This window comes from Xiphophorus hellerii, chromosome 11 (genome assembly GCF_003331165.1).
Source record: "Xiphophorus hellerii strain 12219 chromosome 11, Xiphophorus_hellerii-4.1, whole genome shotgun sequence".
Taxonomy (NCBI): Eukaryota; Metazoa; Chordata; class Actinopteri; order Cyprinodontiformes; family Poeciliidae; genus Xiphophorus; species Xiphophorus hellerii.
Window position 1 is genome coordinate 1,278,662 of NC_045682.1, and position 23,738 is coordinate 1,302,399.

The following is a 23,738-nucleotide window of genomic DNA, read 5'->3' on the forward strand; positions in this document are numbered from 1 at the left end:
CTAAATATAATAATTTAGTAAAAATAAACTAGTCTGGCTGCCCTCAGTCTAATAATGACTCTCAGAGCCTCCATGTTGTTCAGACTCCGGGTCCATGGTGAGGAGGAGGAGATCTGTTCCTCTAACTATCAAATTATGGGCAAGAATATTTTTTCATACACTGGTTTGTGAATAAAAACGTAGATCTGATGTTGACGTTAGAAAAACTGTTTCTATTTATATTTTTATAATCGTCCTTGCAATAGCAGGACAAAACCCGCCTCGCCACTAAACACAGAAATGCTTCGGCTGCAGAGAAACTTCTGACTTTAACTTGATCATTCTGCTAAAAGCCCAGTTCTCTACAGGCAGCTTAACCGACAGATATAAAGAATATCTGTCTTTATATCAGACATAAGACACGGTACCAACTGTCACCGCAAGTCGCAACGCAGCAGTACCACCTGGTACCACCTGCTCTCTGTTCGCTCTGCTTCTCCTTAATGTTTCTACCAGGCAGGTTAAAGCCTCTGCTGATGGGATCTGGGCTGGAGGTTCTGGGCTGTAAATAGAAGTTATTGCAGAACCTCAAGTGTTAAAGGAAGATTCGACCCAATCAGAGTCACAAAATAAACATCAGAGAAAATATTGTAGCAATAATTAGAACCGCAGCAAAAAGCCAAACATGCCGCAATGAAATGAACCAAAATGTCTCCAAAGCATCGGGGGACTGGCAGGGGCCACCGGGGGATTCCAGGTAGATTCCAGGTATGAGATGCGCATTGCAGCAGCTGTTCCTCCAGGGCCAGCCCAAGGTAATATGGGGCCTTAGACAGAACCCCTCTCCCTCCGGAACCCGTCCTACTAAGAACCTCAGCATGACTAACATGTTTAAATGTCGATCAGGTGAATCTGTGAGAGGGAGATCAGGTTTATTGGCTGAGTTTAAAATCAATCACTGATTATTGGTTATTTGCTGTGATGTATTTGTGAACAAACCCAATTCAAACACAAAGATTATACCATATTGTAGCCATGGTAACACAACAATCAAACTATCAAGATGATTCTTTAAACTTTTACAAAGTAAAAGTCCTAATTAAATCCTAAAAGTACTATTTATTTTTCTCAACTGAATGCATTAAATAAAATGTAATAGCATTGTCATTCTCTATAAATGATGCTACAGGTTTAGATCTATGGTCTGTGTTACAATTAAACCATTTCTAGGGGCCCCTGAGTGTCTGGAGGCCCCTGAGTGGCAGCTACCAGCAGGTACTGAGTTTTCTTTGCCTTGATATTCCAGTCTTATAATTCTAGGTCTAGAGGTTTAACATCAAACTATTATATAGAGTTAACCCTTTTGAGCTTTTTGATCTATAAATCAGTCTGCAGCCAGGTTGTTCTAGAGGTTAAATGGATATTATTAGGGCTTAATTAGTAAAATGGCAGCAAATTAGCTTATTTCATAACTTTATAACCTTTGACCTTCTCTCCTCTGGTCTGTTTAACAGCTACAGTCTCAGATCAGCTCAGCCCTCCAGGACTGTCAGCAGCAGAAACAGAAACTTTTTACCTGTTGGGGAAAATATAGACTACATTTGCTTTGCATTTCCCCGCATGATGGCAATGATATAGTAGGATCCAATTAGATTCTTTATTAATATGGGTTGTTGCTATGTTGTTGTACGGAGTTTTTGTTCAATGTGCCCCTTTTTCAAATGTGAGCCCCGCCCCTCCATAGGTCTCTGCACGGCCCTGGTAAAAATCATAGATTTGGCTATAATCCACAGCATCATGTTTGGTGAAAACCAAACACAGGATATTTCAATTCATATTATTACAACTGTCAAGCATTATGGCTGAACTGTGATGATATGGACTTTTTCCAGCCAAGGGAGACTCATCGACAGGTCTTCTTGTCGATGAGTCGACCGTGAATCCCTCCTTACACTGCTTCTTTTTGTTTAGTTCTATTAAAGGAAATACAAATGCAGTGTAATATGTCATGTGCTGTATGTCATTGTGGGTTTTTGCTGATTTTTTGATCTGATCAGGATGAGATTACTACATATTAGTATAATTTTCAACACAAAAGTTCCGTTTCACAGTGGCCAACAATGTCTTGTTATGAATGCAATCAGGCTTTAGAAATTTCTGTATCTGGCTTACCTGAAGGTAAGCCTTTACTTGGATGAATCCAAGTAAACAAAACAGTACAAATATCTAACAAGGGTGTTGCAGCTTAACAATATTATCATCAAGACAGCCATCTGTTTAGATCAACATTTTCTTCAGGTTTTACATCACAGTCTGTATTTCAGAGTAAACAAGCATTTCAAATGTTCACATGCTCAAACATCTCACCCCCAGAAGAGTGGTGTTAATGTGAATGTGAGACAGCTATGTTTTTGAATCTGAACAAGAAGGAAAGAAAAGAGAATCAAAGGACAAGAAAAAACAGTGCATAAATTCAGCCATTATGAAGCTTAAAAAAATCAGATCCTGTTATTGCAGAAGACAAGGAGTTCAGTATAAGACAGCGTTTGTAGAAAAAATAGTTCCAGTTGATATTGAGCCCAGCTGGCTTCAGGAGCTTAGTGCTGCTCAGGTGGACTATTTAGGTGCTCTCTGTACATTAGAGTTCGGCTGCATTTGGGCCATTTAAGTGTAACATGAACATCCTTTAGTCTGCCTGCTTTGTAACACTCTCCATGTTTACATCTGAACTTCCATTTGATATTTCTCATTGTATTAAATAATTCTTTCTCAGTTTACCTATTTGATTAACTTCTCTCATCTTGTCTGCTAACCTAGACCTATTTCTCTCAGTCATCCCTTTTCAAAAGACATGAGAATGGCATCCAATCAGTTGGCTGGGTTTGTGTCACATGCCCGTGGAGGACAGTCCCCGCCCTGCTGCTTTGCTCATGCAGGGTAAACCCTGAGTTCCAGCTTTCGGGAAGTCGTGCGCCACCACGCGGCCGTTCTCTCCCCCGCGTCCTGTTGCTCCACCACTCATACTTGCCGCAGCACCACCCCCAACTCCACCTGCCATCCCTCTGAGGCTGGTACTCATCATGGCCGCATCAATTAATTCCTGTAAGGCAGAGTTGCGAGAAAAATCAAAAACAAAATTTAGAAATATGAATTCCAGCTAAGATCATGCTAGGGGAAAATGGGATAAGATGAGCCATTTTTCATTTACACTCATACAGTTGCTGTGTGAATGCATTGTTTATATGTGTTGCATTATATTTTCCAATATACTGCAATATATTTTTGCTTTGTAAGAGATGGCTCAACTTACCCTGTGTGTGGGGTAGGTTGAGCCATATACCTGAAAACACACATATAAACCACACACACTCCATCCTGCCACCCAACTCGACCCCTACCCTCACTCAACTCCTACCACCAAAATAAAGTCACGTTTTACCATAAAAACGTATCCTATTTGTTACACACAATTGTTGATTGAGGCTCTAATTCAGTGTTATCTAAAGTGTGGGATGGGATCATTTACGGCCCTCTGAATTATTTTGTGCAGCCCTCCAAACTTAAAGCTGCAGTATGTACCTGCAACAAAAATATGATTTTTCCATATTTGTTAAAGTTGTCACAATGTTGTGACTGTAATATGAGACAGATAATCTCTGAAAATGTCAAACTCCTTCACATTCTCCAAGTGCTAATATTGCCATCTGAAGAAGTTCACCAGTAAAAACAACCAATCAGAGCCGAGGGTAGCATCTTAGCATTGTCAATCACCTCCTGTGTACTGTACACTGCTAAATGTGCTAATAGCGGATTTAGCTATTAGCACATTTAATAATAGCTAATAATAGGTAAGTTGTTTCCAGTTTTCCTGGAAACAACTTACCTTTCCAGGAAAACTGTTTATCCACTGTCGTCAGTGATCATGCTAACCAGCCTCATGTGAACCAGAGTAGCAGAGAGCAAACTGGGGTTGAGAGAGGTGATGTGAGTACAGGAGTGATTGACAGCAATAAAACCCTGGGACAAGACAAAGGAGCTAGATGTTTTGCAGACATTCTGTCATATATTGTCATAGGATAATTATAATTTTAATATGTTAAAAACATATTTTTTTATAAAGGCTACATACTACAGCTTTAATTCTAGAAAGGAACAAATCCGGTGGCTGATGCAAATGTACACTACTCCGTTTAGGGTGACAATTTTCTCACATAAATAAAATCTTCATGAAATAAATTTATACCAGGTTTCTGCATTCATCTTAATTTTGGAGCAAATTTCCAAACCCGATAAAGAAATAATAACTCAAAAAAATGTGAAAACTGTGATCCTGTCTTATACCTCACTAAAGTGAAAGTGCTTTTAATGCTTTATATGCACGATTTTCAGATTCGTGCTACACAGTGACACAGTTGGTAGCACTGTTGCCTTGCAGACAGAAGGTCCTCAGTTCAAATCCAGGCTCAGTTTCTTTCTGCATTGAGTTTACATGTTGCATGAGAACCCTGTGCATGCTGGGTTCTCTCTGGGTACTCTGACTTCCTCCCACAGTCCATAAACACCACCATCATTGATTGATTTCAGTAAAACAAACGCCTTACTGAAAAGAAAGACTTGTTTCTGTTCAGACTGTCAGTTTCCATCAAAATCAGCAGGGATGATTTGAATAAGAGACAGATGTCCTGTGGTACCTGGAGCACATATACCCTGGGTGTGTCAATAAAATAAAACCCTCTAGAAAAACAGAAAGTTATGTTAACTAACTGAAAGAAGAACTAAGCACAAGCTGCAGGATTTCCATGTGGAATGTGAACAGTTAAATTCCTGCTGCTGAGGTAAAAGCTGGAGGCAGATGTGGGAATGCTCACTGTGAGGTTTAGCTTCTGTAAATGAATAAACCTGGGATTTATTTGCTCCAATCTGTGAGATGACTGTGGAAGCTTGGTAGCAAAAAGCGAGGGCGTGTGAATGCCTCAGAGGCTCCAGTCAGGATATTAACTCTGGATCCACATCATTAGTTTTATTGAGAGGTGACGCACAGAGAGACAGAGAGCTTCACACAGGCAAAAATGCTCAGAAAAACCTAAACACCGAAGAAAATGCCTTTAGTTTAGAAATAATCAGATTTTCATATGGGGAAAATAAATCACCAAGCCAGAGTGTGAATTGTACTGTTACAACTGGGGATCAACTTTTCTTTTTTTCTTTTTTTTACAGAATAAAAGGTTACAAGTGTTATTGAAAACCCCTTTGCAATGCAATCTAGTAATTCATTGGAGATGCATGTTAGCACAAATAAAGTCGAAATGCTTGCTTTGGGAAGCAAGTTAAGACAGTGTCATGGAGTCTCAGCTCTTTCAATTTCTTTCCAAATGTTAATATTGACTTCCCAAGACCAAACATTGAGTATTTTTAGCAGTAATTCCCAACAACAAAGATGCTTAATGCAGTGGTCCCCAACCTTTTTGGTCGCGCGGACCGGTCAGCCCTTCGCAATTTTGCTGCGGACCGGAGGGTGCGCGTCGTAAGTATCGAGTCTAACCCCCTCGTTTTTCGCGGCGGTTACGTTCCAAAAAGAACCCGTGATAGGCGAAATCCGCGAAGTAGGAACCTTTATTTTTTTACAATTATTATACAATGAAATATTCCATAATACATTGAAACCAAAGAACAAAACCTCTTTACAGGCCCAAACATTTGTTTAACAAATAAAAAGTACTGTATAAACTTTTTTTTTTTTTTTACAAATAACTACTGTACTGTAAAATAATAATTTTAATATGAACTGAAAGCGGATTCCCGTGCCCGAATTGCGGAGATCAGCGCCGCCCCACCGCGACCTGCAGCATTGGATTAGAAGGGGAGAAAATAAAAAATTATTATGAAAAAAGAAAAAAAAACAAAGTACAGTAGCACAAATAGTGACTCACGAGTATTTCACTGCTCTTCTGACTGAGCCGCTGCATCCTGACTCCACTCTGTAGCGGGTTTTTTTTTTTCTTCTAAAGCCCGCGGTGCAGGTGTGTTTTTTCGAGAGAAGAACATTGTTATCGGTAGCTGTTGTCGCTCTTTTTTCTTCTGGGCAAAAAGATTCTTATAAACCGACATGCCACCATCGATTATGTTAAATATGGCAAGCTGTTTTACGTACGTGTACATATTAAACTGCAACGTTGTTGATACACAGGTAGAGAAGAAGCGGAGAGACTGTTTAGCCAATCAGAATGCAGAACACAATGCACGATGCAAATCCGTGAAGCAGCGAGACCGTGAAAGGTGAACCGCGAAATAGCGAGGGTTCACTGTACTCCGATGTTGTTTTGTTACTCATTCTGCTGCAAGTTGGCTCAAAAGACGTAACCGGTAAAATCCGGTTTAGGATTTTCATAATAAAAGATCCGGAAGTAGTTCATTATTTCTTGCGCGGCCCGGTACCAATTGGTCCGCGGACAGGTACCGGTCTGCGGCCCGGTGGTTGGGGACCACTGGCTTAATGGTCCCCAATTTCGATACCTGAAATTTCTTACAATTTCAGGTATCGACAGCCAAATCAGAAGGCAAGTTTGGGTTGAGTACCCAAATTTGCCTTCTGCAAATTGGGGTACATGCATGTATTGACATGCACCAGTAAGAAGTTGAAATTGTTTCCAAAACCTTTGGATTTCAATGACTCTCACTGTTGGACAAACAACAACAACAAATGTCTTGGTTTTATTAAGCACCCCTCACAGTCTCAGGAGTTGACTCCCCTCGGTGCGCCCCCGAGGGGTTGGACCGGCTCGGCATGACAAAATGTGATCATTTTGCAAGATGCATGTATCCTCTGTATTGATAACAGGTGCAGCACTCCTTGCTTATGCATAAAACTGTTGTCTAAATCTGGTCTACAAGCCCCTCCATCTGCTCTTACTGATGAAATCTTCCACATGTTGCGTCATCGCTGCCTTCAGAGAGCACTTCAAGTCGTTTTGTGCACAGACGCACATGACAAGGGAATAACAAAAGTCCAACGTAAAAGAGAGCACTCTTAGCTCACACTAGCTTCTAATGACTTGTTTGTTTCTTCTGAGCCACTCTTCAAAGCCACGGCATAAAATAACGCAGTCTGTGACGAGTCCTCCACAATTTCATCACACTCAGACGGCAGCAGTGATGAGGAGTCAGAAGCTGGAGTGGCAGCTGAGCAGAGTTCAGTTGATTCACTTTGAAATGGAAGTCATGTTTGGTGCTGCTGCCCTGTGGCAACATACTGAAAAACAGCAGCAGCTGATGCTCACAACTAAAAATAAAGCTCTATCTGTGAAAACATACAATGTGAAATCTCTTAGTGAATGAACAGTCAGATTAAGAATTGAAAGGCATAGAGAGCAGAAAGATACTGTAGAGTCTTATTCTGAAGACATAAATGGCTATTAAATTTCTAGGCACATGTTTTATGACCTAACTTACTGTTGTTATTTGAGCTCAGTTAAGGTATTTAGGTTCTCTCTGTGTACTCTGACTTCCTCCCAAAGTTCAAAAACATGACTGTCAGATTAATTGATCTCTCTAAATTATCCATAGTTGTCTGTGTTCATGATTGTTTGTCTTCTGTGCTCTGATCCACAAAAGATAGGACAAACAGGTCACCAGTCTAGGAGCTTGTTTTAAGTCGATTCCTTTGATACTGATGAAAAGGAAGTATTCTGCACTAGAATCTGTGTCAGTTAATTGGTAAGATTTTGTGTCTTTGCAGTGTATATAGAGGATTGTTTTTGCTCAAATGTGTTTTTTAAATTTAACTGCTTCTTTTTAAGTTCTGTTTTAGTTTAGATATATTTTCAGAAAGCCTTGCCCAAGATGCTGATGTTAACTATTTTAGGATCTAGACCATCAAGCAAGTTGAGTTGCTCTTTCACTCTGGGCCAAAAGTATTTTTAAGCTTGTCAAAGTCCAAACAGCTTGGTCCACCTTTGGGAATTCGTCCAGTCAAACATGAAATACTTTAAAAAGAAAAAATAAGTCACATAAATAAGGTGAGGAACACTTAAGCTGCAGTTTTCAGACAGAAAACGATTAAAAGTCCCCCTAGACAATAACAAGAAAAGCTGGAGCTTATGTTGTAGTTAATGAATTGATATAAAGATTACGATCAATCTGAAAACTGAGATTCATGTAACAGAGGTTTTCTTATAATTTATATTTTGATCCTGTATGCTCAGCTTTTATTGTCTCTGCCTGTTTTTTTACAGAGAGTTGTAGAGAGTTGAACTGCAGAGTTGTCCTGGTTGGAAAATGATCGACTTTTATTATTAATGTAATGCAGGAGTCAGCAGACAACATGCAGTAGTTTAAAGACTCACCTTCATCCTCCTGGACTCGATCCGAGACTTGTAGCAGAACTCAGCCAATGCCACCAGCATGGCCAGCCCAAGTCCACCAATCAGAATGTAGAATACTCCAGCTACATTACTCAAACTGAGCGCGCTTGTCTTGTCCTGTCATTACAGAGTGGTGGAGTTAGGGAAACAGACATGGTGCTGCTGGTCATGAGATCGCAATAAATTTTACTGAATAACCAAACAGTTAACTTTCTGGCTTATCCGAAAAGAAAGACACATTCTTCATTCAGAGGCTGTGAAATGAGGTAACACTCCAATAAATTAGAATTGAAACAGCTCCTACTGAAGTCCAAATGGTATTAAAAATTATGAATGAAACATAACTTTTGTTTGTTGTGGTAGAAATCATGCAGATCACCAACAGCAATATATACCTTATTTGATCTAATCTGACCATATCCATACTTTTCTGTGATTCTAGCAACAAGGAATATATTATTGTATTTTCCATCGTTTGCCACAATTATTACCATTTTTTTGGGGGGGAAACTATAGTATTCAGTCATTTGACAATAAACTGATTTTTAAATTAGAATTAGAGATAAACTAATGAAATGAAAAGGTTTATAAAATAAACACTTTAACTTGCACCGACTGATTGAGTGGGTGGCATAAGTGGACTAATAGTGTTATCAGTCAATAAGATTACAAAACTGGGAATGAAGGTGACCAGGTGACCACTAAAAGAGCCTTATAACTACACAGCAGTACTATGAGAAAAATTTTCATCCATATATTAGGAAAACACAATTTAAGAGAAGAATTTCTTATTTCCACCCTGAGGTTTTGAACTACTCTCCCACAAATCTGCACTCTTATTGTTTTGCAACAAACATGCTCAAATTTATGTTCTCCAGCAAGAGGCAGGGTACAACCTGCACAGGTTGCCAGTCCAAAACAGGACAACACAAAGGACATGTGAGGGATTCAAACTTCTGAATTCACTAATTGGCAGCAATGTCTGAGTGCCACTTATGCCTTTATCCTACTAGATTTAAGATTTTATGCTTCCTGTGTAAATATTCTGTTTGAATCTTGCCTGTCCTGCTCCAGGTTTAAGGGTGGAGCTTACTGGGGCCTCACTGTTTGATCACATTATGCAAAAACACAGCATTTGTTTGAGGACACAACATGGATGACATCACCAAACCCACAATATCTCCGCTAACAACATATTCTGTCGGACTTTTGATAAGACCACAAGTCCACTTCTAAAACCACCCCATGAGCTCTGATGTTTTTTCTTCCTTTTTGTGGCAGCTGCTTGTGAATGAAATCAGTTTTATTTCCAACTCAGGTCTGGTTGTCAACCAAATCTTTATCCTTCTTAGTGCCCAACTTTCAATTTCAATGTTGGAGCATTTCTTTCTTGTCTCAAGGGTACAAATACATAATTTTAGCAAATACTTTTCTTTCCCTCACATTCAGATTGTTTCCATTGTTTTCCTCACAGTGCCTGGTCATCATCATCGTCGTCGTCATCATCATCATGATCATCACAGAAGAATATTGGGTCTGGATTTTTGATTTAGTTTCAGAACTTCATTTGGTATGTTCTTCCCTTGGTCTGTTTCCCGTTTGAAAGTTCTCATTTTACTTTGAATTGTGCCTAAAAATATGCACTATAATGTCACCACATAAAGAGAATCTAACAAGAACCACTTGTAATTGTACACAAAATAGCTAAATATGTAATATCTCTGTTGATGAATTGTTGGTGAGCTCATATTTAGTGAGAGTGGATTTGCTCTTAGTTACCTCAAATCACCGCCTCTGATGATACACTGTCTTCTGTTTGTCGCATGCAAACTCATGCAGGAAGAAAAATCTAATAGAATAAAACAAAAACAAGCAAAAGAAACATTCTCTAAAATAATAGAAAACACTTTATTGACTTTTATACTATCATCAGAGGATGAGTCCAACTATTTTATTAATAAACATTATTTGTGTTAGTCTTTATTCTGTAAAAGGTGGAACATATATTCTTCGCAAGATCTCATTTTTGTGTCATTACTTTCATCACATGCATCTTAGTTTCACTGACTCTCAACCATGCAGCCTTTCATAACATAGACAAAGAACACTAAACTCCTAATTTTTATTCATAGAAATTTTGTGAACCCATCATAGAATTTGTTCTGCAGTCAACAGCTGAGGAGTCTGAAGAGACAGCTTAAGGTCAGACTAATACCAGGCTGAAGAAGATGGGCTCATTCACACAGGAATGTCTTGGATTATGTGAGAAATTTTGAAACTGATGATTTTACGATGTGAACAATCTGAAAAAGTTTGAGTTCCCTTTGTCCTTAAATTCAGATCTGTTCTTTGTTAGTTTGTAAGGATTTTGTGGCACTAGTGGCCTTTTTCAATAGTAGGACAGGAAGAATCAAAAGACATGAAGCACATGGAAGGATTGAACTAGGACAACTGAGTTAACTGTGGCCACTGCATGTGATATGACTTGGCCATGGAGTATTCCCAAGTGGATTTGTTTTTAATCGGGTAACAAATTTAGCTTAAGCTGCATTTGTATTTATATTCACCTGCAAGACATTGTATTTAGAAGTAACAGGCCCCTGTAATGTCAGAAAATTTTGGAACCTACTTGTACTATTTCATTAAAAAAGTGTCTCTTTGTGTCGACTTGCTGTGTGTAAAATTCAGGCCTTTTCTCTGGCTTTAAACCTAAGGAGAAAGCCTGTGTCTTTTGCCATTGGCAAAATAGCTTTGTGTCTTCAGGCTTAGTTTGGGACAGAAGCATTTTAAAGTAATTGCGCAAATGTACACTTGAAATGAGACAGAACTAACTTACAAAGAACTTCAGCAAGATATAGCAGCTTGTTTAAGGTTAAATATTTCTTAATATTGATGAAAAGGTACAAGTGCTATGGATTATTTCACTTATATTCTAACAAGGGAAAAATGTTATTATAAGTGACCAAATCTGCCAGTGGAATTAGTACCTTTTTTTTTTAATCAATATTAAGGAATTAAAACAAGCTCTTATATCTTGCTGTAAATTTCTTGTAAAATACTTTTGTCTTATTTCAAGTGTACTAAGATATTTGCACCAAAAGCTAGACTATAAGTACTTGGTAAGATTTTTTTGTTTCTGCAGTGTTGAACTTTTAACTTTAAAACTAACCAAAATGAAAAACTTGTAGATGATTCTATATTCTATAGCATCATAAATGATGCTATAGAATACTTGATATAATTTAAACTTGTTTTCTAAATTTAAGTGCCATAAAATTACATTTGTTCTATGCTGGAGTTACATAAAAAATAGACTTCAACTGAATTGATACATTTCTACCAGATAAAAATAAAGTTTTGGACATTTTTTACTGCCTCCATGTGACATTTCTTGTAAGAAGCCAAATGGCAGTGAGTGTCTTGTTGCTGCAGCTTCAGTATGACAGTAAGCTGTCTCCTTGACAGACTGATGAACATCTCCAGGTTAGTCACGTTCCGTTACTCAGAGAGTTCAGAGCAAAAGAGGAGGTTCATGACAGATTGGAGACAAAAACATCAAGGAGTGTGTCTGGGAAGGAAAAGGAGAAGAGGGAAAGCTGTGGTCATTGGATTTGATAACTACTGGAGAGCAGCCATAAGCTGAGACACCAGTGAGGAAAATAGAAAAAAAAAAATTCGGATTGGAAACTGTGACTTTTTACATCTGATGTATTCAGAAAGAGTAAAAATGGAAATCTTGCTTTGATCTGAAAATTTCCTTCAAGGCCAGATTTTATTTGTCAAAGCTTAAATGACTAAACATCGCCCAAGGCAAGAAACAAAAAGTATTTTCCACATCCTCAAGCCTCAAGAAAGCTTTTTTTTTGCCACCAGCGAAGCTTAAAATATTCTTCAAATGTGCCTACAAAGGCAGGCAGGATTTGGGTTAAAACGTGATGTAAAAAGCCACATTTCTCTGCAGAGCAGCTCGCCCTTGTGTCTGCGACTGCTTCCACTGAACTGTGCTGACCACTGAATATTCTGAAGAACAGAAAGAGGGCTGAGTGGAAAAAAATCTGATCTGGAGACATGAAAAGACCTTATCTGTAGAACAAAAGGTGACAAAACAGGTTTAATCTTGGCAAATCTTCTCATCAATTCACATAAATGTGACATTACAAACATACAAAACAAACTTTCTGTCATCAGAATCCTCATTTGTACTGGTCTATAATTATTTCCCTCTTTTGTTCTCCAGAACAATCAGCAGCAGTGATAAATTCTGATTCCATAAATAAAATTATTCAGTAAACCTAAACTCTGTGTGCTACAAGACAGACAAGACTTTTGCCATTCTGGTGCTTGTTTGGCTAAAGTTGAGAGGTTTAATATAGTAGTAGAGTAGACATGAAGCTGGTTAGCTCAATTTAAAGCTTGATACAAAGAACAAGCAAAATGTTACTCAATTCGGACAAGAAACAACCTGAAAACCTCAGAATTCCCTTCTTCGATTGGCAGAAATATATCAGTTAGAAACATAAGACTTTTCTGTATTTGTAGACAGGACAACAAAAATATATTTCATGTTTTTTTTAATTCATTTGCCAGTTTGCATGCATTGCTGCAAATCAAAAAGCCAGGTTTATCCATCTCTGACCAGTCTAGATGTTGTGGCTTTCTTGTATCACTTCATTTGAATTATTTAGCACTAATGTCAAATCAGCATTAATGGCACATTTTTCTACCTGTCTTTGATGGAATCAAGGTTTTAAAAATGCCAAAATATGTTTTAAAAAATATTCTGATCAGTTTACATTTAACAATGGTCAATTGGTTTAAATGTTTTGGATATTTATAAAGAAAAAAGCAATCCAGATTATTTAATGAAGGTGCAAATGGGAATGTTGTCATTGGCGACACATGGTGTGCCACTAAATTTGGTTCTTGTGATTCAAAATGCTTTCTGTCCTTTTAATAACTATGTCACCATTGTTCGTTCAATTTAGTTTTCAAAATTCTGCCAGAGAAATGACTCGAAAGTGCTGAAGATTCTTAAGTGCAAATTGTAACAGCAAAGTTTAGCAGACTACAAATTTAAAGCATTCTACTTAAGAACCTTTGGTGTGGAGAGAAAAATCACATGTTGATGCTGCAGTACCCAACACCACAAGAGTGTGAAAACATTAACCATGCAGCAAAGCTTTCAATATGACACTCATATGTAACTAAAACATTACAGTTACACAGTTATGGTAAAGCAAGCCAGTTTGGTTTTCTTTTAAATTATATGAAATTATTTTTTATCTTTAGTTCATAGCTAGGTCAACTGCTGCCTCATTACTTTAACCTAAGCTAACCAGCTTCTTGCCTTCTCTTTAATGATCACCAATAAGATATATTTTTACCCTAAAATTCCAAACTTTTATTCTGTATTACAATTTAAAGTAGATGCCAAATATTTTAAGAAAACACATCACAGCTCTAATTAGATGAAATCTCTCTCTCTTTTCAGGTTTAAAAGGTGAATTCATTCTACTAGAGACACCCCAACTCCTACATTTAAGCTTTTGATCTTCTCATCCAAGTCATCCATACATGAACTTTTATTTTTTTTCTTTGAACCATTCTTGTTTCTGCGTAGAATGAATCCAGAACATGCAACTGCATTGACACTTTTTTAAGATCTGGGTGCATTTATAGACATTTTTTATTGATTTCTGCTAAATGAACCAAATACCTGATAAATCTGGTTTTCATCTTTATAGATCATTGTAGTTGTACAGTGCATAATCATGCTACCCAGGAAAATGATTAAAATAAATAATTAAAATGTGCAAAATGTAGGAGTTGGGATGAGAAGGAAGTTGTAGTAAAATGGGAATCACCTGTCTATTAACTATAATCTACAGTTAATGTTAGTCATCCCACAGGGAAAAATCTAGCTTCAAAAGTAAAAAAAAAAGAGCTGAATTGAACTACCTCAGTGTTCTTGCTGTGGATCTGGGGTATTTTGAAAAGGGGCAGGAGAAAGTGGGGAGGATGTTGGGGCAAACCAATGCATGACCATGGTACCAGGCTAAGTCACCTCAAGAACTGACCTTTCTGCCGGAGTCCTTGTGTCCACATTCTCCCTTGTCATACCACCACTTGTTTTTCAACTTGTCTAAGACGGCTTGTTCATTGAGCTTCAGTACTGCTAGATTTACTGGGATTCTTCAGAGAATCAAGGGAAGGGGAGTGGGTGGGATTGGAAATAACATAAATAACATTATGCACATCCATGTTATGTTATGTTATTGTTCAACTGCGTTGGCCGCAGCTGCAGCAGCAGCGGTGGTTGTAGAACAATTTTAGCAAAAAGTTCCATTAGCAGTACAGATGCTGTAATACACTACAAGTAACAGCTCGACAACAGAAAGAAAACAAAACAAACAGAAAACAGAAACAACAACACAAAAAATATTGGAAATTGTATCAAAGTGATATGCATTAATACTCCATCTAGCTTAGTTTGGCCTGACTCCCTACATGCGAGATGTGTATTACTATATCACTTTGGGTAACCGACAGCAGCTGAAAACACTCTGGGAAACTTTCTTTCACTGAGCAAAGTGAATATAATCAGTAAATACTGTTTTCTGTCATGGTGAAGGCCAAAGAGACTGCAGGAGGTGAAGCTTTTTGGATTGCTGGGTAGAAACTGTCCAAGAACAAGAAACCAACTGATCAAAGGGGTATTTAAAACAATAAATTTGCCTGATCAACTGGTTAGGTGGTTTTCATGCAGAATTATACTTTTTAAGTTAATGGTTTGAACTTCTATAAAAAGTCAACTGAAGCTTCTGTTCCAGGGAAACATCCAGAAACTTTGAAACACTCAAAATTCTTTAGTTATTAAAATCATTAAATAATTAATTATATTTAAATAATTAAAATAACAACAAGTTGGGATATCCTGTGAGATGTTTGGTTAGCTGGATGTCTTCAAAATGAAAACCTATTATGGGATCTGACAGCTTGATAATCCTGATGGGTTTCTTCACTTCTTCAATTAAACAAATTGGTTTCAAACATTTGTGCCGCTATCATTTTAAAGATGTTACTAAACATCTTTAGAGGTCAACAAAGGTCATCCATCCAGTCCAGTAATTTACAAAATCAGACAGAAAATGTTGTCAATCAACTGTGCTGAGTCAGTGCAGCACAAATGTATGTTTGTGCCATTATAATTTTTGAAATAAAAAATAAAATGTTTCCAGAGTTCACTAGAGATCAACCTGCCCTTCCCTCCCTGGTACATTAACAAAATCAAACAAGATTGATAAAAATTTATTGATTGTTTTTGTTCAGCTAAATATTAGGACAGTTGATTGACACCAAATTTGCTTGATTTTGTAAACATGGACTGTCTGGTTTGACAATTTGTTATGACCCTGGAAAATATTTATTAATATCTTTAAGGAGGCGAAAACAACATTTTTTGCTGCACAAATCAGCACAAATATTTGACACCAATTCTGTTTTATGAAGAAAATTTAAAGAAGGTGTGTGGGGGGGAGGTAATGGGTGGCAACTACTACATATGGGTTCCCTGTGTGGGGTAAACCTTGTATCTCCTTGGACTTCTGCATGCATTCCCATCTTTTATACATTGTCAGTGCTTGTTTTCAAACATAACTGTTTGGGGGATTCAGTTATCCCTATTTTGATTATTTGCCACTCAGAAACTAAAAAAACTGCACAGATGTTCATGCCATAATTTGCTATTTTTCTGTCCTTCATCTCTTCAAGTCAACAATGTACAAAACACAGCATCATAGCCCTCTACAAGGTTGTAGTGATAACTGCACTTCTTACTGAAAAGCCAAGGTTAAACTGAAGGAGAAACTTTGTGAATGTGAGGATATACATGTCAATGAGGTCCAAGGAGTTTGTGTTTAAGGATGAATGGCTAGGCCTCAAATGATCCTTAAAACATCATCATCATCATCATATCTGTTATTCCAGACACATAAGAATGTCCATAACAAAAAGATAAAACAAGCATAATAAGAAATAGAAAAAAATACAAGATAAAAAATAAACAAGATGCATAATATTATTTACTGAGTCACAAATAAATGATGACAGTGCTTCCACAATTTTGAGGAAAATCTCATTGTACTCAGTGCAGAGTTTATTAAAATTGCAATTATATTCTTGCATGACACATATAATCTACGAGTGCGTTTGTACATAAGACTCCTGAGCACAGCTGCACATGTGGTTACAGCATTATGTACAAATATATGACTAGCACTGCTCCATCTAGGCATCATTGTATGCCACATAAAGTTGGGAAGTGTATAGTATAAAAACCTACTAACCTGAAGAAAACAACATATGAAGCATAAATATTTTGGTCATTAACTGCTGACTTTTGAAATAGTTATGAAAATACCCCAACAATCAGAGAATGAGAGAGTAGAATTCATGTTTTTCTGATTTGTTCCCAGAGGGTTTCATGCTCGCTACTGAAGCTGTGCCTTTCTGCCGGTTACCCCTGTGTACCATTGCCTGTCGTTACCCGTCAGGGTTACGGTGATCTGACCTTGGAGTCCCCTCCCCCGATGCCGCACTCTCCCTTGTCATACCACCATCTGTTTTTCAATTTGTCCAACAGGCCCTGCTCGTTCAGTTTTAACACTGCCAAGTTAACAGGGTTTCTACAGGGGACGATAGTAACAATAAGGGATAAGAAGGGAACTTGGTGTTAATGAAGACTGCCATATTGAGGAACGCAACATCAGTACAGCTGCATGAGTCTAATGAATGGTGCATGTAAGGACAAGTTCACTGCTTTCAGCCCAGACCATCCTCTCATCACATCCAAGTGGCTTCAGGTTTATAACAGAGATTTGACATTTTTCTGGTTTCTGAAAGCAAACATTCATGTCAAGGTTTCTTGTTTCAGTTGTAGTATGCCAACAACATGCTAGCTAATGTTAAAACAGCAAGATAAATGCTGGTAACCATGGCAACTAGTGAGAGTTTAAAGGGTGCCCTGCTCTTGCTGCAGTCAAATTGTGCATGCATCTGCTCTGTTTGCAAACAAATAATTTCTCTATTTTGTGCTGAAAAAATTAGAAAGAGAAGGACAAACTATGAGGTCAAAAACCTATTTATATACCGTATATCCACCATATGAAAGGCAAACCTTCAACATATATTAACCTAAAACAGATATGACACAGAAATAGAAATATGCATCACCATCAGTTGAGTCTCTGCTTTTCATCCAATAGCACTCTCAGAATGACTACTGGATTTAAAATAATTTTTTCTTTGTCAAAATATTGTTTATTGATACAATTACAGAAAGGGGAATAAATTATGTCCAAGAAGAATGTCTAAAGACAAATACTTTACCAAGACGTCCCTTATGCATCATAGATTTATCCACTGAGTTTAGTAATTCATATCTTATTGACTCAGAATTGGGTAAATTAAGAAACAAGCCAAAGTCATTGAAAGTGTCAGAGGGACAGAGACAAAGAAAACAAGCAAAAAAGTTCAACTACTTTCAGAAATCTTTCAGATAACACCATCTTAAAAGATTACAAGGAGGCCTGGACTGATGAAACAAAACTATAATGACATTAGGAAAATAACTGCTGGGATTAAAATACTCCTAATCCAACCTGTGCTTGCATGAATGCTGGAAACCTCAGGTGCCTTTTGGGCTTCATCTTTAAACATCAATAAGCAGTTGTATGCTTCATCAGAACTTCTTACTCTTTATCAAATGCTAAACTGATTTATCAGTTTCTTAAATGCATTGGTTAAACCCAGCACTTTAGCAGAAAGAAAACTATATTGTTAAAGACAGAGCAGCCTGTGATGTTCAGACAATGAAGTAATCTGGGATGAAAAACAATCAGTGAATTTGTAACTGATTTCTGTGAACTTTCATCAACCTTCATTCATTACCTGATAAATAAAAGAGGAAAAACATTCAAAGATTTACTTACATGAGGTCAGAACTAGTGATTCAAAGTGTGAGTCATAAATGAAACACACCTGACTGTTGTTCCTCTTCACATGCAGATGATGATCAAAGTTACAGTGCAGCGCTAGCACTGATGATATGATAATATGAACAATGATGCTTAATATATTAGAGAATAAGAGTTTTGTTCTAGAGCACCAACTGCAGATCACAACAGCGCTCAAATTTAAATGAGTGGATTTGTTTCTTCAGGGTGGCTTCCTGTTAGATAAAGATAATATAAATCTGTCACTATATGCACAATCTTAGCAGGATATTCAAGGGCATATTAATATCACTGTGGGCTCCTCATTATGTGCATTACATTATACATTACATGTATTAGATAATAGAAGTTTCCATTTCTTCTCAGCAAACTAACTCAGCCACATTGGATAGAGAGAATTCTTGAACAGCTGATTTTAAGTAAAAAATCTGGGATTGCAAATACAATTATGTGTAAAATTATTCAAAGAACTGGTAGATGTAGATTAAATGCATCATCACGTAACCAGGTTTTTCTGATCGGAAAGAAGAAGTTATTTCTCAAAAGATAAAGCAGTATAAAAGGAGTATCAATTTTGAATTCTTGTAATTGCTTACTTTATATTCGAATATTTCCACTGATATTTTAAAATTTTAAGACAAGCTTTTGAGGCTGGAAGGTTTCTGTGCAATCATTCGAAGGTCCTCTGTAGATTTTAAAAAATCAGATTCAAGTTGGGACTGCAGCTGCGTGGGTCCATAAATATCAAAAATAGTATCTATTGTAACATAATATCAAATCTTTTAATAAATCCAATTGTATTTTCTCTTTTTGCCCATTTCTCCAGTTTATAAATAATTCAAATGATAAATATGTGAAGACTTTCAGTATGAGGTATGATGTACTGCATACTGTTCAGTTACCACTAGCTGGAATCAAATATTGAAGTGAGCAGGTTGATGAGTCAAAAGTATAATTGGGGGAGTGATGAATCGGTTGAGTTTGTCAAACTCCACCCCAAATTCTGTGTGGAGAACGTGCAACTCTCAGATGCTTTGATGTTTACATTTATGAACAAAACTCTTGCAAATGCTTCACTTTAACCAGACATAAACAACAAACATGAGACGAAGACAAAATCAAAGCACATCCTCTTTCAGAATATGAAATATTCTTTTTTTTTAATGAGTTGAATTCAACCTCAGACGAACAAGAAACTTAAGGCAGAGTGATAATTTATTTAACCAGATATTAAGTCAAAATTCAAAAACAGGATGTTAAAAATAAGGCCTTGTAAATATTATGCTTTGATGCAAACATAGGTAGATTCTCTGTTGCATTTTGCACAACTTGTCCAAATGCACAATGGAATTTTTATGGATTTTTTTTTTCATAGTTTTAAGAATGCTTTTTGAAGTGGGGATGTTTAAAAACTCGATTTCTGTTATATAAAGACATCTAAGTGAACATTCCTACAGTTACTTCAGTGATAGAAACCACAGCAACAACAGAGAAGCTTTTAGTGTGTTTCTACACTCTGTCACTTCATCTAGACTCTGTTTTCAATGAATCTTAAAAGCGAGCTAACGAGGTCAGTGACTGTCAAAAGAAACATGAGCTACAGTTGTTTTGAAAGAAGCTTTAGCCTAGCCTTTCCTTACCCATCCTCTTTGTTTTCCTATCTTTTTAAGGAATATTGACATAATTCTTAATAATATTATGGCCAGCTGCTGGTGTACAATAGGAATTATAGCATTTTCTAAAGGAGGAGAGAAAATTGGCCATCAGCATCTGGAGACAGAAACAATGAAGTGTTCTCTCCTTTCAGCTGGTCCTTCACATCTTCATTTCCTGTTTATGTTTTAAAGGCCAAAAGCATCCCACATACTTGGGCATTCTAGTGATAATAATCAATTTATTAATGAAGCCCTTTACATCTCCAATGGAAATCTCAAAGGGCTCATTCACACTGTTGACAGCAAACTGCTGGAATATAGCTACAGCTGCCCTGGGAAAGAAGAAAGACTACAAATTGTGCACCATCAACCCCTCTGACCAACACCAGCAGGCACTGTGGGTGAAGCCTCTTGCTCAGGGACACAGACAACAAAGGCGGGTGGACCGGGAATCAAACCAGTGATCCACCAATTGCAGGGTGAACTCCTACTGCCATTGCCACTATCGCCCACAATACTATGTGTATTCTGTGAGCCACATGAAGTCCGCACACACTGTCCACTGTTAAGATTTCATAGTCGAGTGTACCAACTGCCTACATTTCTCAAGATAAATTCCTTAATTTCCACAATCCAAATGGATACTAGCAAGTTCGGCACCTAGTCTTATGTTTCCTCTTCAGGACAGCCACCGCACGCCTGTTAATGCAGCACAAAGTGGCAGTCTGGTTGAGCAGTGTCCTTCTGAATGGTTGAAACCTGATGAGCTCGGTATTGCATACAAAACAGTTCAATGTGAACATTGTACTGTGATGTAAAAATTGACCTGTGAGCAGACGTGTCTGGCAAACGTCCGCTATGGTCCGCTCAAAATACGCTCAATTATGTGAGTGCCTTGAGTTCTTCAGCAGGAAGAATAGAGGAGTAGAGTCTGTTTATTTTTACAAGTTCAATATCATAGGGTAATCAGAATCATAGTCAGAATAATCACAGACATAATGTTTTGCAAAATGTTACATAAACTTAAAAAATTAAGAAAAGCTACTTTTATGAGAAAATAATGTAAGATTTGCACATAAGCATATAGACTGTTTCTCTGCTATCATTTCTTGAAAAGAGGCAGCTTTTAGTTGCAGCAATGTTTCCCATTTCAAATGAAAACGTTGTGTTTTCATTGCCTGCACAGCAGCATAAAAGACATCACCATTCATATTAATGCCAGATTTGTCTTAAAGCTTAAATTTCCTCCCGTAATTTAGCTACAACCTAGTAGCAATTGCAATGGCAATTCAAATGGAATTTCATGTTAATGTTGTATTGCTCTTCTGAGATTATATTTCTTTAGCTTTAAAAATCTGCTAAATACCAGATGATTTTATTTATTATGTCCTAATATGCAAAAATGAAAGAGGATGTGTTTATTTGTCACCATGACAGCAGTTAATAGCCAGAGACAGCACCGACTCTTCACACAGAGCTAATGCTTTTCATGAGTGAAGTTGATTAAAATAAATGTTCTGCATTCAAGTGCTTTAGCACAACTATGTTGCTTAGCAACTGAACACTGAATCTGCCTTTTATATGACTTTTCCCCCCCTTCAAAGCAGTGAATTGGTTTGTGTTTTTCTTTTGCAGCTCAAAAGCATAGAAACATGGAGACAGAAAAAGTGGATCACAAAGACTGAGTTCTCCACACAAACAATTCCCTGATTGAGTATTTTCCTACATAAAGGAACAAATGATTACATTCAGAAAGCACCAGTTTCCTCTGTGAAGTCTTTTTGTTTCTGGCTTGAATATAAAAATGCTGACATGAGGTAGAAATAATAAGAGCAATATAGAACATCTGATAAATTTTTCATTTTATGTCAAACACAAAGGAAAGGAAAATAAATTTTTCAAATTCTGCTGTCAAGTAAAAATCTAAGCTTTAAAAAATATTTAGCCAACTTTTAGTTTAGTTCAACTGTATTCAATTAAATCAAATTTTAAAAAAACTCTGCATTCTTTTGCTGAATGAACATGGGGAAACATGTTCAGTTTTGGGTTTATTAGGATTCCAACAACATATTTTTGTTGTCTTTTTTATGAAGATTTGAATTCTATGATCAATGTAAACATCTGACATAATGATCAATGATTTCAAAGTAAAACTTTTTAAAAGATGCTTGCGTTGTGCTACGCATTGCCTTTTATTTATTTTCATCAGAATAAACCTGAGATAAAGAAGCAGTGAATGTCCACTCTTACTAAAAACTAAATGTTTATAGCTCTAATGTGCTAGATCATGTAGTTCTTATCAAGGTATTCAGAAAAATATTGTCCTGTCACAATAAAAAACCCTGTTATATGGTGACAACAGCGTTTTCTCTAATAAGGCTGCCACAACTAGTTTTAGAAATGTTGGGCATAACAATTCTCTGTTTGAGCCAGCCAGTTTGACTCCAAAAAAGCAGTTCGAACAACTCCTTCCCGTTCGGGAACCAAGACACGTATTCAAAAACCGTTTGAGGCATCTGAGAGGGCTATTTGTTGTCTCCGATAGTACTGCGATTCATATCTCTACCTCACTCACAGTAATAACAGTGATGAGAGAAAGATGGTGTGTGCTGAGCTCAGAAATCTTTTCAGAAATACATGGAAGTCAATCTGTGACTATCCTCAGAGGGATATTGAGGTTTTTATCTTGACATTTTCAGTAAGCTTCATATAGAATTGTTGTTTGGGTTAAATTAGTTATTTACTGGCAAAACAGCCAGTAGTTCTAAATGGCAGCTCAGTCCTCTGTTTTAACTGAGCGTTAGTTAGACCTACAGATATGGCGTATTTGTAGTCCTATCCATTAGCATTAGGTCAAAGGCTAATGCTAATGCACTGGCTCTCGCAAGCCAGTGCCCTAACCTGAAAGAACAAGATAATGCAGGCTAATATTAACCTGACAGGAATATTGAGGCTTTTATTTTGAAATTTTCAGTAAGCTTCATTTTAAATGGCACTCTAATCCCATGTGTAACAATGGTTGGGTAAAATCAGTTATACAATGCCCAAAAGAGCAATTAACTGATATAAAAATTGTCAAGGCTTTTATTTTGAAATTTTCATTAAGCTAAATTTTAAATTGCCACACTAAACCCATGTGTAACAATGGTTGAGTAACATCAGTTATAAAAAGCCCAAAACACAAGTTGTTCTAAAGGCCAACTCATTCCTCCTCTGTAGTAACTGACAGTTCTGCCATGTTGTAGTTCTTTCATTCAGCTCAGACCTCTTTTGTAGGCACTGAGTGTCCGCCATGTTGTAGTCCTAACCTTCAGTCATTGTAGTTCTAAAGAGCAGCTCAGCTGTCATGTGTGTGTGAGACAGAAAGGTGGAGAAAGAATTCTCTTTGTGAGAGACCCAGTTAGTTTATATGAAAAAAGCAGTCCGAACAACTCCTTCCTGTTCGGGAACCATGATACGTATTTGAAAACCGTTGGAAGCGTATGAGAGGGCTATTTGTCGTCTCCAATAGTCCCGCGATTCATATCTCTACCTCACTCACAGTAATAACAGTGATGAGACAAAGATGGTGTGCGCCAAGCTCTGAAATTTTTTAGAAATACATGGAAGTGAATCTGGGACAGCGTCAGTTATCCTGGCGCATGATTTCGCTCTGAAGCACCTTGACAGAAAACCGTAAGCCCTAGCAAAATTTTGAATACATTTTACCGGAGCAGGCATGCGTATCAATG

At 37.3% G+C, this 23,738-nt stretch overlaps 1 protein-coding gene and 1 long non-coding RNA gene across 7 annotated transcripts in view; one reads left to right on the forward strand and one right to left on the reverse strand.

The window, feature by feature from the left end:
• Window positions 1–1,649: 1,649 nt before the first annotated feature.
• Window positions 1,650–23,678, forward strand: LOC116727874 (uncharacterized). Its single transcript, XR_004340882.1, has 4 exons — window positions 1,650–1,662; window positions 6,790–6,804; window positions 14,394–14,398; window positions 23,349–23,678. It is a non-coding gene; the product is annotated as an uncharacterized LOC116727874 (long non-coding RNA).
• Window positions 2,252–23,738, reverse strand: part of LOC116727857 (glutamate receptor 1-like) — a 137,245-nt gene continuing 115,758 nt past the window's right edge. The window contains exons 16-18 of one of the 6 annotated variants that reach the window (XM_032575512.1): window positions 16,909–17,023; window positions 8,322–8,456; window positions 2,252–3,079 (exon numbers count right to left, since the gene is read on the reverse strand). In XM_032575512.1, coding sequence (XP_032431403.1) covers window positions 2,867–3,079; window positions 8,322–8,456; window positions 16,909–17,023 — 463 coding nt within the window. In that variant the 3' untranslated portion in view covers window positions 2,252–2,866. Of the gene's footprint in view, window positions 3,080–8,321; window positions 8,457–10,118; window positions 10,189–14,416; window positions 14,532–16,908; window positions 17,024–23,738 lie in introns of those variants that run through there. The other 5 variants (XM_032575511.1, XR_004340871.1, XR_004340873.1 and 2 more) reach the window with 5 other exon arrangements.